This window comes from Rhinopithecus roxellana, chromosome 18 (assembly GCF_007565055.1).
Source record: "Rhinopithecus roxellana isolate Shanxi Qingling chromosome 18, ASM756505v1, whole genome shotgun sequence".
NCBI lineage: Eukaryota > Metazoa > Chordata > Mammalia > Primates > Cercopithecidae > Rhinopithecus > Rhinopithecus roxellana.
In genome coordinates, this window is record NC_044566.1 from 24,367,987 (window position 1) to 24,383,339 (window position 15,353).

Sequence of the window (15,353 nt, forward strand, 5' to 3'; positions counted from 1 at the left end):
TAAACAAAGCCGCTGGGAAGCTCGAACTGGGTGGAACTCACAGCAGCTCAAGGAAACCTGCCTGTCTTGATAGACTCCACCTCTGGGGGCAGGGCTCAGCTAAAAAAACAACAGGGGAAGCAGCAAAGGCCTGAGCAGACGCGAACGACCCTGTCTGACAGCTTTGAAGAGAGCAGTGGATCTCCCAACACGGAGGTTGAGATCTGAGAACGGACAGACTGCCTGCTCAAGTGGGTCACTGACCCCTGAGTAGCCTAACTGGGAGACATCCCCCACTAGGGGCAGTCTGACACCCCACACCTCGCAGGGTGGAGTACACCACTGAGAGGAAGCTTCCAAAGTAAGAATCAGACAGGTACACTCGCTGTTCAGCAATATTCTATCTTCTGCAACCTCTGCTGCTGATACCCAGGCAAACAGGGTCTGGAGTGGACCTCAAGCAATCTCCAACAGACCTATAGCTGAGGGTCCTGACTGTCAAAAGGAAAACTATCAAACAGGAAGGACACCTATACCAAATCCCCATCAGTACGTCACCATCATCAAAGACCAGAGACAGATAAAACCACAAAAATGGGGAAAAAGCAGGGCAGAAAAGCTGGAAATTCAAAAAATAAGAGCGCATCTCCCCCTGCAAAGGAGCGCAGCCCATTGCCAGCAACGGATCAAAGCTGGTCAGAGAATGACTTTGACAAGATGAGAGAAGAAGGCTTCAGTCCATCAAACTTCTCAGAGCTAAAGGAGGAATTACGTACCCAGCACAAAGAAACTAAAAATCTTGAAAAAAGAGTGGAAGAATTGACAGCTAGACTAATTAATGCAGAGAAGGTCAAAAACGAAATGACAGAGATGAAAACCATGACACGAGAAATACATGACAAATGCACAAGCTTCAGTAACCGACTCGATCAACTGGAAGAAAGAGTATCAGTGATTGAGGATCAAATGAATGAAATGAAGCAAGAAGAGAAACCAAAAGAAAGAAGAAGAAAAAGAAATGAACAAAGCCTGCAAGAAGTATGGGATTATGTAAAAAGACCAAATCTACGTCTGATTGGGGTGCCTGAAAGTGAGGGGGAAAATGGAACCAAGTTGGAAAACACTCTTCAGGATATCATCCAGGAGAACTTCCCCAACCTAGTAGGGCAGGCCAACATTCAAATTCAGGAAATACAGAGAACGCCACAAAGATAACTACTCGAGAAGAGCAACTCCAAGACACATAATTGCCAGATTCACCAAAGTTGAAATGAAGGAAAAAATCTTAAGGGCAGCCAGAGAGAAAGCCTTACAAGAGACCCTGAAGGAATCCCTACACATGGAAAGGAACAACCGGTACCAGCCATTGCAAAAACATGCCAAAATGTTAAGACCATCGAGGCTAGGAAGAAACTGCATCAACTAACGAGCAAAATAACCAGTTAATATCATAATGGCAGGATCAAGTTCACACATAACAATATTAACCTTAAATGTAAATGGACTAAATGCTCCAATTAAAAGACACAGACTGGCAAACTGGATAAAGAGTCAAGACCCATCAGTCTGCTGTATTCAGGAGACCCATCTCACATGCAGAGACATACATAGGCTCAAAATAAAGGGATGGAGGAAGATCTACCAAGCAAATGGAGAACAAAAAAAAGCAGGGGTTGCAATCCTAGTCTCTGATAAAACAGACTTTAAACCATCAAAGATCAAAAGAGACAAAGAAGGCCATTACATAATGGTAAAGGGATCAATTCAACAGGAAGAGCTAACTATCCTAAATATATATGCACCCAATATAGGAGCACCCAGATTCATAAAGCAAGTCCTTAGAGACTTACAAAGAGACTTAGACTCCCATACAATAATAATGGGAGACTTCAACACTCCACTGTCAACATTAGACAGATCAACGAGACAGAAAGTTAACAAGGATATCCAGGAATTGAACTCATCTCTGCACCAAGCGGACCTAATAGACATCTATAGAACTCTCCACCCCAAATCAACAGAATATACATTCTTCTCAGCACCACATCGCACTTATTCCAAAATTGACCACATAATTGGAAGTAAAGCACTCCTCAGCAAATGTAAAAGAACAGAAATTATAACAAACTGTCTCTCAGACCACAGTGCAATCAAACTAGAACTCAGGACTAAGAAACTCAATCAAAACCGCTCAACTACATGGAAACTGAACAACCTGCTCCTGAATGACTACTGGGTACATAATGAAATGAAGGCAGAAATAAAGATGTTCTTTGAAACCAATGAGAACAAAGATACAACATACCAGAATCTCTGGGACACATTTAAAGCAGTGTGTAGAGGGAAATTTATAGCACTAAATGCCCACAAGAGAAAGCAGGAAAGATCTAAAATTGACACTCTAACATCACAATTAAAAGAACTAGAGAGGCAAGAGCAAACACATTCAAAAGCTAGCAGAAGGCAAGAAATAACTAAGATCAGAGCAGAACTGAAGGAGATAGAGATGCAAAAAACCCTCCAAAAAATCAATGAATCCAGGACTTGGTTTTTTGAAAAGATCAACAAAATTGACAGACCGCTAGCAAGACTAATAAAGAACAAAAGAGAGAGGAATCAAATAGATGCAATAAAAAATGATAAAGGGGATATCACCACGGACCCCACAGAAATACAAACTACCATCAGAGAATACTATAAACACCTCTACGCAAATCAACTAGAAAATCTAGAAGAAATGGATAATTTCCTGGACACTTACACTCTCCCAAGACTAAACCAGGAAGAAGTTGAATCCCTGAATAGACCAATAGCAGGCTCTGAAATTGAGGCAACAATTAATAGCCTACCCACCAAAAAAAGTCCAGGACCAGATGGATTCACAGCTGAATTCTACCAGAGGTACAAGGAGGAGCTGGTACCATTCCTTCTGAAACTATTCCAATCAATTGAAAAAGAGGGAATCCTCCCTAACTCATTTGAGGAGGCCAACATCATCCTGATACCAAAGCCTGGCAGAGACACAACAAAAAAAGAGAATTTTAGACCAATATCCCTGATGAACATCGATGCAAAAATCCTCAATAAAATACTGGCAAACCAGATTCAGCAGCACATCAAAAAGCTTATCCACCATGATCAAGTGGGCTTCATCCCTGGGATGCAAGGCTGGTTCAACATTCGCAAATCAATAAACGTCATCCAGCATATAAACAGAACCAAAGTCAAGAACCACGTGATTATCTCAATAGATGCAGAAAAGGCTTTTGACAAAATTCAACAGCCCTTCATGCTAAAAATGCTCAGTAAATTCGGTATTGATGGAACGTACCTCAAAATAATAAGAGCTATTTATGACAAACCCACAGCTAATATCATACTGAATGGGCAAAAACTGGAAAAATTCCCTTTGAAAACTGGTACAAGACAGGGATGCCCTCTCTCACCACTCCTATTCAACATAGTGTTGGAAGTTCTGGCTAGGGCAATCAGGCGAGAGAAAGAAATCAAGGGTATTCAGTTAGGAAAAGAAGAAGTCAAATTGTCCCTGTTTGCAGATGACATGATTGTATATTTAGAAAACCCCATCGTCTCAGCCCAAAATCTCCTTAAGCTGATAAGCAACTTCAGCAAAGTCTCAGGATACAAAATTAATGTGCAAAAATCACAAGCATTCTTATACACCAGTAACAGACAAACAGACAGCCAAATCAGGAATGAACTTCCATTCACAATTGCTTCAAAGAGAATAAAATACCTAGGAATCCAACTTACAAGGGATGGAAAGGACCTCTTCAAGGAGAACTACAAACCACTGCTCAGTGAAATCAAAGAGGACACAAACAAATGGAAGAACATACCATGCTCATGGATAGGAAGAATCAATATCGTGAAAATGGCCATACTGCCCAAGGTTATTTATAGATTCAATGCCATCCCCATCAAGCTACCAATGAGTTTCTTCACAGAATTGGAAAAAACGGCTTTAAAGTTCATATGGAACCAAAAAAGAGCCCGCATTGCCAAGACAATCCTAAGTCAAAAGGACAAAGCTGGAGGCGTCACGCTACCTGACTTCAAACTATACTACAAGGCTACAGTAACCAAAGCAGCATGGTACTGGTACCAAAACAGAGCTATAGACCAATGGAACAGAACAGAGTCCTCAGAAATAATACCACACATCTACAGCCATCTGATCTTTGACAAACCTGAGAGACACAAGAAATGGGGAAAGGATTCCCTATTTAATAAATGGTGCTGGGAAAATTGGCTAGCCATAAGTAGAAAGCTGAAACTGGATCCTTTCCTTACTCCTTATACAAAGATTAATTCAAGATGGATTAGAGACATAAATGTTAGACCTAATACCATAAAAACCCTAGAAGAAAATCTAGGTAGTACCATTCAGGACATAGGCATGGGCAAGGACTTCATGTCTAAAACACCAAAAGCAATGGCAGCAAAAGCCAAAATTGACAAATGGGATCGAATTAAACTAAAGAGCTTCTGCACAGCAAAAGAAACTACCATCAGAGTGAACAGGCAACCTACAGAATGGGAGAACATTTTTGCAATCTACTCATCTGACAAAGGGCTAATATCCAGAATCTACAAAGAACTCAAACAAATATACAAGAAAAAAACAAACAACCCCATCAAAAAGTGGGCAAAGGATATGAACAGACATTTCTCAAAAGAAGACATTCATACAGCCAACAGACACATGAAAAAATGCTCATCATCACTCGCCATCAGAGAAATGCAAATCAAAACCACAATGAGATACCATCTCACACCAGTTAGAATGGCAATCATTAAAAAATCAGGAAACAACAGGTGTTGGAGAGGATGTGGAGAAATAGGAACACTTTTACACTGTTGGTGGGATTGTAAACTAGTTCAACCATTATGGAAAACAGTATGGCAATTCCTCAAGGATCTAGAACTAGATGTACCATATGACCCAGCAATCCCACTACTGGGTATATACCCAAAGGATTACAAATTATTCTACTACAAAGACACGTGCACACGTATGTTTATTGCAGCACTATTCACAATAGCAAAGACTTGGAATCAACCCAAATGTCCATCTGTGACAGACTGGATTAAGAAAATGTGGCACATATACACCATGGAATACTATGCAGCCATAAAAATGGATGAGTTTGCGTCCTTTGTAGGGACGTGGATGCAGCTGGAAACCATCATTCTTAGCAAACTATCACAAGAAGAGAAAACCAAACCCCGCATGTTCTCACTCATAGGTGGGAACTGAACAATGAGATCACTTGGACTCGGGAAGGGGAACATCACACACTGGGGCCTATCATGGGGGGGGGAGGGGGGAGGGATTGCATTGGGTTGTTATACATGATATAAATGATGAATTGATGGGTGCTGACGAGTTGATGGGTGCAGCACACCAACATGGCACAAATATACATATGTAACAAACCTGCACGTTATGCACATGTACCCTAGAACTTAAAGTATAATAATAAATAAATAAATAAATAAATATACAGATGCTGGCAAGCCTGGGAAGAAAAGGGAACACTTACACATTTCTGGCTGAAATGTAAATTAGTTCACCCACTGTGGAAAGCAGTTTGGAGATTTCTCAAAGAAATAAAAACAGAGAACTACCATTCCACCCAGCAATCCCATTAGTGGTATATACTCAAAGGAAAAGAAATTGTTCTACCAAAAAGGCACATGCACTCATGTTCATCACAGCACTATTCACAACAGCAAAGACCTAGAACCAGCCTAGGTGTCCATCAGTGGTGGACTGGATAAATAAAATGTGGTACATAGACACTGATATGATTTGGCTGTGTCCCTACCCAAATCTCACCTTGAATTGTAGTTCCCATAATTCCCATGTGTCATGGGAGGGACCTGGTTGCAGGTAATTGAATCATGGGGGCACGTCTTTCCTTTGCTGTTCTCATGATAGTGAATAAGTCTCATGAGATCTGATGGTTTTATAAAGGGCAATTCCCCTGCACATGCTCTCTTGCCTGCCGCCATCCCTTTGCTCTTCCTTCGTCTTCTGCCATGATGGTGAGGCCTCCCCAGCTATGTGGAACTGTGAGTCAATTAAAACTCTTTCCTTCATAAATTACCCAGTCTCAGGTATGTCTTTCTCAGCAGCATGAGAACAGACTAATAGAGACACCATGTAGCTATAAAAAAATGACATTGTGTCCTTTGCAGCAACATGGATGCAGCTGGAGACCATTATCCTTGGCGAATCAATGAAGAAACAGAAAACCAAACATCACATGTTCTCACTTAACAGTGAGAGTTAAATCTTGCGTACACAAAGATATAGATGAGAACAACAGACAATGGGGACTCCAAAAAGAAGGTGGGCAGGAGGAGGGCAAGGGCTGAAAAAATTCCTATTGGGTACAATGTTCACTGTCTGGGTGATGGGATCATCAGAAGTCCAAGCCTCAATATCACATAATATACCCTTGTTACAAATCTGTACAAGTACCCCATGAAACTAAGATTAAAAAAAAAAAAGGAAATTAAAACCAAAAAAACTTGGTCAGGGAATGGTTAGAAACACTCACTCTTTCTTGAAAGTACTCATTTCTTCTACATCATTTAACTCTGTATAGAATTCTATATAGATAATTACTTTCATGTTTAAATTATTCTGACCTGGTGTATGGCTCATACCTATAATCCCAACACTTTGGGAAACCAAGGCAGGGGTATCACTTGAGGCCAGGGGTTCAAGACCAGCCTGGACAGCAAAGCAAAACCCCCATTTCTGCAAAAAAAATAAAATAAAATGTATCTAGGCATGGTGACATGTGCCTGCAGCCCCAGCCTCTTGAGAGGCTGAGGCAAAAGAATTGCTTGAGCCCAGGAGTTCTAGGCTGCAGTGAGCTATGATGGTATTGCTGCACTCCAGCATGGGCAGCAGAACAAGACTCTATCTCTAAAAATAATAATAGAACAAATTATTCCACTTATTTTAGCCTCTGTTATTGTTTCTTTAAAATTAATCTAACGTTTTGTTAACAGCCACCTGTTTTTTTTTTTTTTTCTGGTCATTTAAAAAAATTTGTCTTGGGCCGGGCGCGGTGGCTCAAGCCTGTAATCCCAGCACTTTGGGAGGCCGAGACGGGCAGATCACGAGGTCAGGAGATCGAGACCATCCTGGCTAACACGGTGAAACCCCGTCTCTACTAAAAAAATACAAAAAACTAGCCGGGCGAGGTGGCGGGCGCCTGTAGTCCCAGCTACTCGGGAGGCTAAGGCGGGAGAATGGCGTAAACCCGGGAGGCAGAGCTTGCAGTGAGCTGAGATCCGGCCACTGCACTCCAGCCTGGGCGACAAAGCGAGACTCTGTCTCAAAAAAAAAAAAAAAAATTTGTCTTTGGTACTGTAGAATATCACTACCATGTGTCGAGACATAGATATGATTTTTAAATTATTTTAATGTTTAATAGCACTTTATGTCCATATTATCACTAACCTAAACAAGATGTAACATTTTCTAATTTCATTAACTCATAGTAGTTTTTCAGCCTTATACTTTTTAAAAATAATTTTCTGAATCATTAGTAATAATTATTCCAGATTACCTGTAAATTCTTATGACTAAGAACCAGTATATAACTGAATGCTGTGGTATATTTAATAGATATACTTTTAATACTTAGCTTTAATTACCAATTATGCAAAAATGACCTTTTAAATTTTCTACTTGCATATTCGTTCTAGAAGAAATTTCACAAGTATGATAAAAACCACAACATCAGTATTGCTACAAAATCGCTTAAAATTGTATGTTCTTTCAAAATAAGATGTGTGTTCTTTTGCTAAAACCTTCAAAAATCAATAAAGCAAACTTAGGAAAAATAACTGGATGACCATTATTAGATGAAACATAGCATCAGGAACTGTCAAAAGATCTAAACAATAGTCCCTTCATGTATAAACTTCAATCCAGAAAAAAAATCTATTTATTATTCATTATTAGAGAGCCGCTAATAATTTGATAGATTGACAAATAATTTTCCTTGCTATTACTCAGAGCTATAATTTCACAATAAATTATACTATTTTACCTTAATCTTTGTTTTACAGTCACAATCCCTCATTACTTTATTTCATTCATTGTTTCCCTTATTAACAATTTGGATAACTCCATTATTTTTACAGAATTTGTCAAAAAAGGAAGGCTACTATTGCTATAAAACATTAAGACCAAAAAGAAGAACTATATCTCAAAACTCTGTTTCATAAGGAATAGAAAAGGCTTTCATGAAGACAGCTGCATTGCCCTTCAGTTACAAGTTTTGATGAGGTTATAGGGCTACCAGGAACCTTGTATCTTTAGCCATACAGTCATCATCTTTGGTTCTCAGGTTATACGGAAGCACTAGGTTTTGGAAAATAACTCATCATTTTAGAAAGTATATCCTCGACTCAAATGACCCAACATACTGGATGCACCCGCCAATTATATTTACTAGGAGACATGATCTGATTGAATTAGCTCCTCATACTTTTTTTTAAAATGGCAAATAGTTATGCTTAGCCATCTCAGATTTGTTAGAATCCTTAATTTCCAGCCAAAATACATGTGGCTAATGTTAGCATAAATGACAAGAATTAGTCTAGTAACTAGTGACCAGAATTAACAGTTTAGATTTAACATAATAAGATTCATAGCAATTTTATTCAGAAAATATTTGTCTTCAGTTTCCTCATAATGAATCTTTTCCATGATATTTGCCACTCATCTTATTACATGTAAAATTTTAATTCACATCTAATTCTAATCCTTTATTTTACAGTCTGAGTTGCTGCAATATAATTTTTGTTTTTATGTTAAAAGAACTAAGTTAGAGAAACATATTTGTAATTTTATGCCCTGGATTAAATTCATCAACATTCATTTGCCTAATTATTGCTAAATGCTTGCTAGGTCAATACAGAAATTAATGGGAGAGTCTCTACTCTCAAGGAAACACAGCAATAGACTATTAGAGTAAAAAGAACATTAAAGAGCATGAAAGTGTGTATATACATGTATTTTATTAAAAATTATATACATTAAGTGCTATCAAAATACATTTTTCTGTATTAATAAATATTTACTCCCTAAAGAGTTTTAAATAAATGAATGCAATGCACCTTAATTTTCCTAACCCAATTCCCTACCAATTGGCACTTAATTTGCTTAGGATTTTCATTAACAATGTACAGAAACATTTTGTGAATAAATATGTGCACATGTCCATTATTCCCACAAAATTGCTTCATAAAAGTGGAATTATTTGGTTGAAGCAAATGATCATTTTAAACACTTGTAATATATTTTAGTAAATTATCTCGTGAAGGGCTGTACCCTTGCCCAACTGGTTACACTCTCCTCTCCGTCTTGCTTTTAACACCTGGACAACAGATAATTGACACTTCATTGTGTGTATGATAGTATTTATTTGTTGTCCAGTGAAGAAGACTTTACCTTTTCCTTATAATTGTAAATATCCATTTCTGGTCTTTTACTATTTCTCTGCAGGAACATTTATAGTTTTCACATGGATTGTAAGAACTATTTTTACGTTCAAGACATGATCTTTTTGCTGTAATCTATAATGCAAAATTTTCTCCATTTTTCTGTGTGGATCCTCAATTATGTTGTGGGTTTTTTTTGTTGTACCGAAGATTCTTGTTTTGTGTGTGATGTCAAAACTATTAATTTTCTCTTTATTCTGACTTAAAATATGTAGGCTTTACCCACCTGTATATAAATAAAAATATAGAGCTATATATTTTGTTTACTTACTCATTATTTTTACTTAAGTTTTGGTCCCACAGACATTTACTTTAGACAATGCTTTGGGATACAATTCTAGCTAATTTTTTTCAAATATTGATTTAATAATTTAGCCAGCAAGATATTTTGATTAACTCTACTCTCTTACTGAAAATGCTCTCATTTGAAAGTTCCAAGAAACATGGGTCATAGCTAATGTCAACCAGCTAGACTGTGGCAAAGCCGGAATTTGACCTCGAGTTCAACGCTTTGAAAGTGTAGTGGCAAACAGTATGGCTCTGGAATTGATGAGGACCACATCTGAATGGAGCACAACTGGAATTCTGCCACAGCGATGTTACCTTGAGTAAATTACTTCCTCCACACCTGTTCTTAATATTTAGAATAAGGGGAAGTAATTCTATCAAACTTCCTAATCTTTAGAATAAGGGGAACTAATATCAACCTTATCCTGATCTTGTGTAAACGAGTCATTATTTAATTTATTCATTCAACAATATTCATTAAAAGTGTTCTATGTAATAGATATTTTTTGAGGTGTCACGACTATAGCTACCTTAAAAATGGATATTTTCTAGAAATAAATTACTTTGGCTTCATGATAAACAGTGTTGAATTCAAATAATGATCTATAGGGTCTGGAGTCCTGCTCCCAGCATTCCATCTGTCCTGCACTCTCACCATTGGAATGGTGAAAAAGACACCTGGTGGAGATACATATGTGTGTGTGTGTGTGTGTGTGTGTGTGTGTATGGTTTTTTTGACTCATCTAATTCACTCTCCAGCACAATACCTGACACAGAGCTGACAGTGAATAGATTTTATAAATGAACGAGCAAATTAACAATGTATACATTCTTGTCCACGCAATTTTATTAAAAATAGAACACACTGTCTCTAAACATACTTGTCTTTCCTTAGTGAAACTAAGAGAATGTTTAAAATACACAGACAGATGAAATAGAGATAGAGGAAAATACCTACACTCTCCTACCTCTCTGTAAATGACAAAAAGAAGGTGCTGTCCTCTCAGATTCATCAGGCCATTCTGATTCGCCATCATTAACTTGCCCACATGGATTCTACCTCTGAATATGTTCGGTTACTTGATTAATACCCCAAAGTAGCACCTACTCAGCCATCCCAGATGACAAGCAAGGAGAAAAAACACTCCTAATGCACTTTGTAGGTAACGTAATTTATCTTTTTTGTTCTCAATTTAAGTACTGACTTGTTGGTGCCAAGCAATGTGCTTGGAATCAGGGAGGCAGGTGATCAGAGCTAGACTGAGTCTAGACTTCTGGATTTGATCTTGGCTCCACTGCTTGTGGTCACTTAACTTCCTAGTGCCTCAGTTTTCTCATCTATAAACACAGGTAATAATATCAGTGCCTATTTTATGCAACTGTTGTGAAAATTAAATGACTTAATATTTGTGAAGTACTTGGAACTGTACCTGACACCATAGCAAGTGCTCTGTAGATAATAGCTATAAATTAATCCACTTCACCACTTCCTTAGCAGAGCACTCCCTGACCAAGTTACATCCCTTTACCTTCTTTCATTTTTTTTTTTTTTTTTTTTTTTGGAAATGGAGTTTCACTCTTGTTCCCCAGGCTGGAGTGCAATGGCACAATCTCGGCTCACCGCAATCTCTGCCTCCTGGGTTCAAGTGATTCTCCTGCCTCACCTTCCCAAGTAGGTGGAATTGCAGGCATGTGCCACCACGCCTGGCTAATTTTATATTTTTAGTAGAGACGGGGTTTCTCCATGTTGATCAGGCTGGTCTTATACTCCCAGCCTCAGGTGATCTGCCCGCCTAAGCCTCCCAAAGTGCTGAGATTACAGGTGTGAGCCACTGCTCCCAGCCTACCATATTTCATAGCACCAATCACCAGGCCTGTACCTGTGTATTAATATTACCTTTATTTTTTAATAACACAGTTTTCTTTCCCCATCAGACCATAAACCACCAAGAGCAAAACTATGAATTTATTGACACCTTTGTGTTGCTATTATGCATATAAGAGTATTCAAAAATTACTTTTTCTTTAATGTATTAATACAATAAATCTCAAAACTAATTTTTTCTTTTATAGGTCTTTATAAGACTTGGTATAATTTATAAGCTTGGTTAATTAAATTTCTTTATGAAAATAATCATTGCATCAAATAATCACGGAGCTAGACTTTTTGGCATGCTAATGTCTTTTTACAGATGACAAGGTTGTGATTTGATCCATAACTACAGCCATGACTGCCAGGCTCCTGAAAAGATCTTGAATTCTTTTCATATACTTATTACTCAAAGGCCATATTCCTTAGAACTGTTACATTTATTAGTAACACCTCAATGTAAGATGGTAAAATAGCATCTGATTGAAGGCAGAAAAGCTCTCCTGCCATTGTCTGGCTTGCAGGCATAAGATTTAACATCTTTCTACTTACACATTTTCACCCATGATGGCATCCGCTAAACCTGAATCAGTGTCTGGCTCATGAATGAATGAAATATAAGCTCAGAATGGCATAAGAAAACCTTTTTCATGGATCCAATCCAAACACAAATTCACAACGCTTAAAAATGAAAAGCAAATCCTGCAAAGCTCAAATTTATGTAGTTATCTTAGAATGAAATATATTTTTAATTGCCTGGAGTCCTCAAAGCTTCTCGTTAAGCTTAACAAGAGGTATAAAGCCATGACTAAAATATTCGCACTCCACTCTAGTCCCTATTTAAAAAAAAACAGGGAATCACTAGTTTATTCATCTTGCCTAATGACACAGAAGGGCAAAACAAGCACCCAAACAATGAATAATAATGTAAGAGCTCAGACTGTAAAATCAATATGTCAGATCAGCAGAGCTTTGCTTCGTTTTAATGCTCTCATCTCTGAATGCAGCAGAGCTTATCTTCTGAATTATATATATGTATTGGCCTAATTACATAAATATTGACTTTTCCTTATATGAAGTTTATTTTTTCAATCTCTCTGTAATTACCATGTCAATATTTGTGGCTGTAGTAACAATGAATTTAAATCTGTTAATTGTGACTGATAGTGGCATGCCATGAGATAATTCAGTCAGTCTCAGAACGCTTATGGCACTAGATAATAAGTGATGAATCAGTAATTCCCTAAGTATATCATACTAAGGTAAACATCTTTTAAAAGCAATTATTTCAACCCAGTTAATTTAGGGGTTATTCTTTTCCTCAACTTGTCAGGTTTCATAACATACAGAAGTAATAACCAGAATGCGACTGCATCTTGGTCTATGACTTTGCCTGCATTTTTTAAAATGAAACACTTTATCCCTAACTTCATTCTCCAGTCCACCCATTAACAACTTCTTTGATCTTTTGATAGATATCTACACCTCCATCCTCACAGTTGTGTGTGTGTATGAAAGATAAATTTTAACATTTGTTGCTATTATTCTTTGCTATTTTCTATTTCCATAAAGGTACTATCCCTGATCTCACTTACATGTGGAATCTAAAATAGCTGAAGTCATAAAAGGGGAAAGTAGAAGGGTGGCTGCCAGGGGATGGGTGTGGGGAAGGGAGGGGGGATGGTGGGTGGGGGGTACAAAGTTTAGTTAGACAGGAGGAAGAAATGTTTTAGACCACTGTGCAGCATGGTGACTATCATTCATAATGTATTGTGTATTTCCAAATTGCTAAGAAGGTACATTTCAAATGTTCTCTCCACAAGAAAAATGCTAAGGATGTGAGGTGACGGATACGCTAGCCAGCTTGATTTTATCATTCCTCCTGGTATACATGTCAAAATATCACATTGTACCCCAGTAGTATCGATAAAATTTGTCAAGTAAAAATAAAAATAAATTTTAAAAAGATCTTAGGCCTACTTTATTCTAATCTAAAATATGATCGTATAAATTCTACTTTCAAAAAATATTTTGTTCAATTATATCCCTTCACCTGATTTTATTTTCACAGGAAAAGTTTTCAATTACTGCAGTTGATACATCTCTGAAACAAGAACAATCCCATACCTCAGGATATATTAATTAATTAAATGTCTTTACTTTCTTACCAGTGGCACAGAAATGTTCCAAAAATGTTAAAAAGCTAAAAATATTTTCACTTTGCTCTTATAATATTTCTGAGAATTTTCACCCAAGAGCTTGAACTCTCCCATTTAAGTAGGACGGGAATACCTGTGTCATACTAATCATTTAGAGTGAGGTGAACACAGAGAATGCTACCCAAAAACCAAGCTGTCCACACTTTAAGAGTTGTTCTAGACGTATTATGGTGAAGTTGTCATGCATCATCCTGTGCTTTCTTATTTGCCTCTACAGGGATGCCAGATGATATGAACTTCAGTGATGGAAAGCGAATCCATCAAACAGACACTGGCAGTACTTTAGACACAACGGGAGCAGGATGTGCAGCGGCGACTGAATCTATGACAGTCACTCTGATAGGTGTGGTGATGTTACTTCCTGGGATTTGGTAACTGAACTCTTCTGTCCTGACATACCTTACTGAAGTCTCGATTTCTTCTCTCTCTGCATACGTCAGGAATAAGAGATCCTTTTTCAATGTAACAATTATATTTATGAAAAGATACGTCACATTAACTTCTCAGAAGCCAAGTTGAAATAGTTATAAAGTCCCTAAAACTCAACGTTTAAATGACACACTTTAAAAATATGTCTTTTTTTGAATCTAACTGAAAACCTTCTTAACTTCTAATATTATTAAATCTGAAGGTGTGAAGGGCACAGAAGTGATTTTGAATAAGAAGAATTTAGTGTATCTGTAATTTTATTATCAATTCCAAGCCCCTTCCTTTCTGAATTAAAAATGTTTTCATTTGAAAGTGTATTTGCCAGACAATGAAAACAGTATGCAGTATTTCTTAAAGTACTGAAATTAGAATATCATGAAATAAATCAAAACATACCATGGCAAGTAGTATGCATGCGTATTCAAGAGACTCTTCCATTTTTGCAAACTGTAGAAGGAAATGTCTGAATGTCTATAAGTTATGGGGTAGATTGTTGAGAAGCATTTCGCATAATTTCATTGAAGAACCTTGATAATTTTGATCCACTGTAACTTAGCTACTGATGAACCTTAAAGCTCAGTATTTTAGTAACATCTGATTTGTATTCCATTATATTCAAACTGCATCTTTGGTATTGTGCCTCTGCTCCTGCCTCTCTCTTTGCCTCACAGATTTAGCTATGTTGGGAAGCACATGCCTGCTCTACGAATATCTCCAATAAAGCTGCTAATTATTTGGTGGAAAATTTTGAAGAATATTTTTCATTTTCTTCTGTCAAAAATAATATTTTCACCCACTTTCAAAATGTGATGTACTACTTCTTTTTAAAGCCTGATGTTGAACAATTGGCTACCTATGCATTTCTAAGGTTCCTATGAATATCTGCAGACATGTACAGAAAATATGATATGCAATGCTTTAGATTTTTTCCTATTTGCTCATTAATGGAGCTGCAAACCAACAGTCCTTAATTTCTCAGTTGGGATAAGTTGCCTCAATAGACGCTAATAGGA

General features: G+C 37.4%; 1 protein-coding gene across 1 annotated transcript in view; it reads left to right on the top strand.

Annotated features, from left to right (window-relative positions):
* GPC5 (glypican 5) overlaps nt 1-15,085 on the top strand; it is a 1,536,710-nt gene extending 1,521,625 nt beyond the window's left edge. Inside the window, exon 8 of the mRNA XM_030922397.1 lies at nt 14,129-15,085. Coding sequence (XP_030778257.1) covers nt 14,129-14,286 — 158 coding nt within the window. The 3' untranslated portion in view covers nt 14,287-15,085. The remainder of the gene's footprint in view (nt 1-14,128) is intronic.
* Nucleotides 15,086-15,353: the final 268 nt, after the last annotated feature.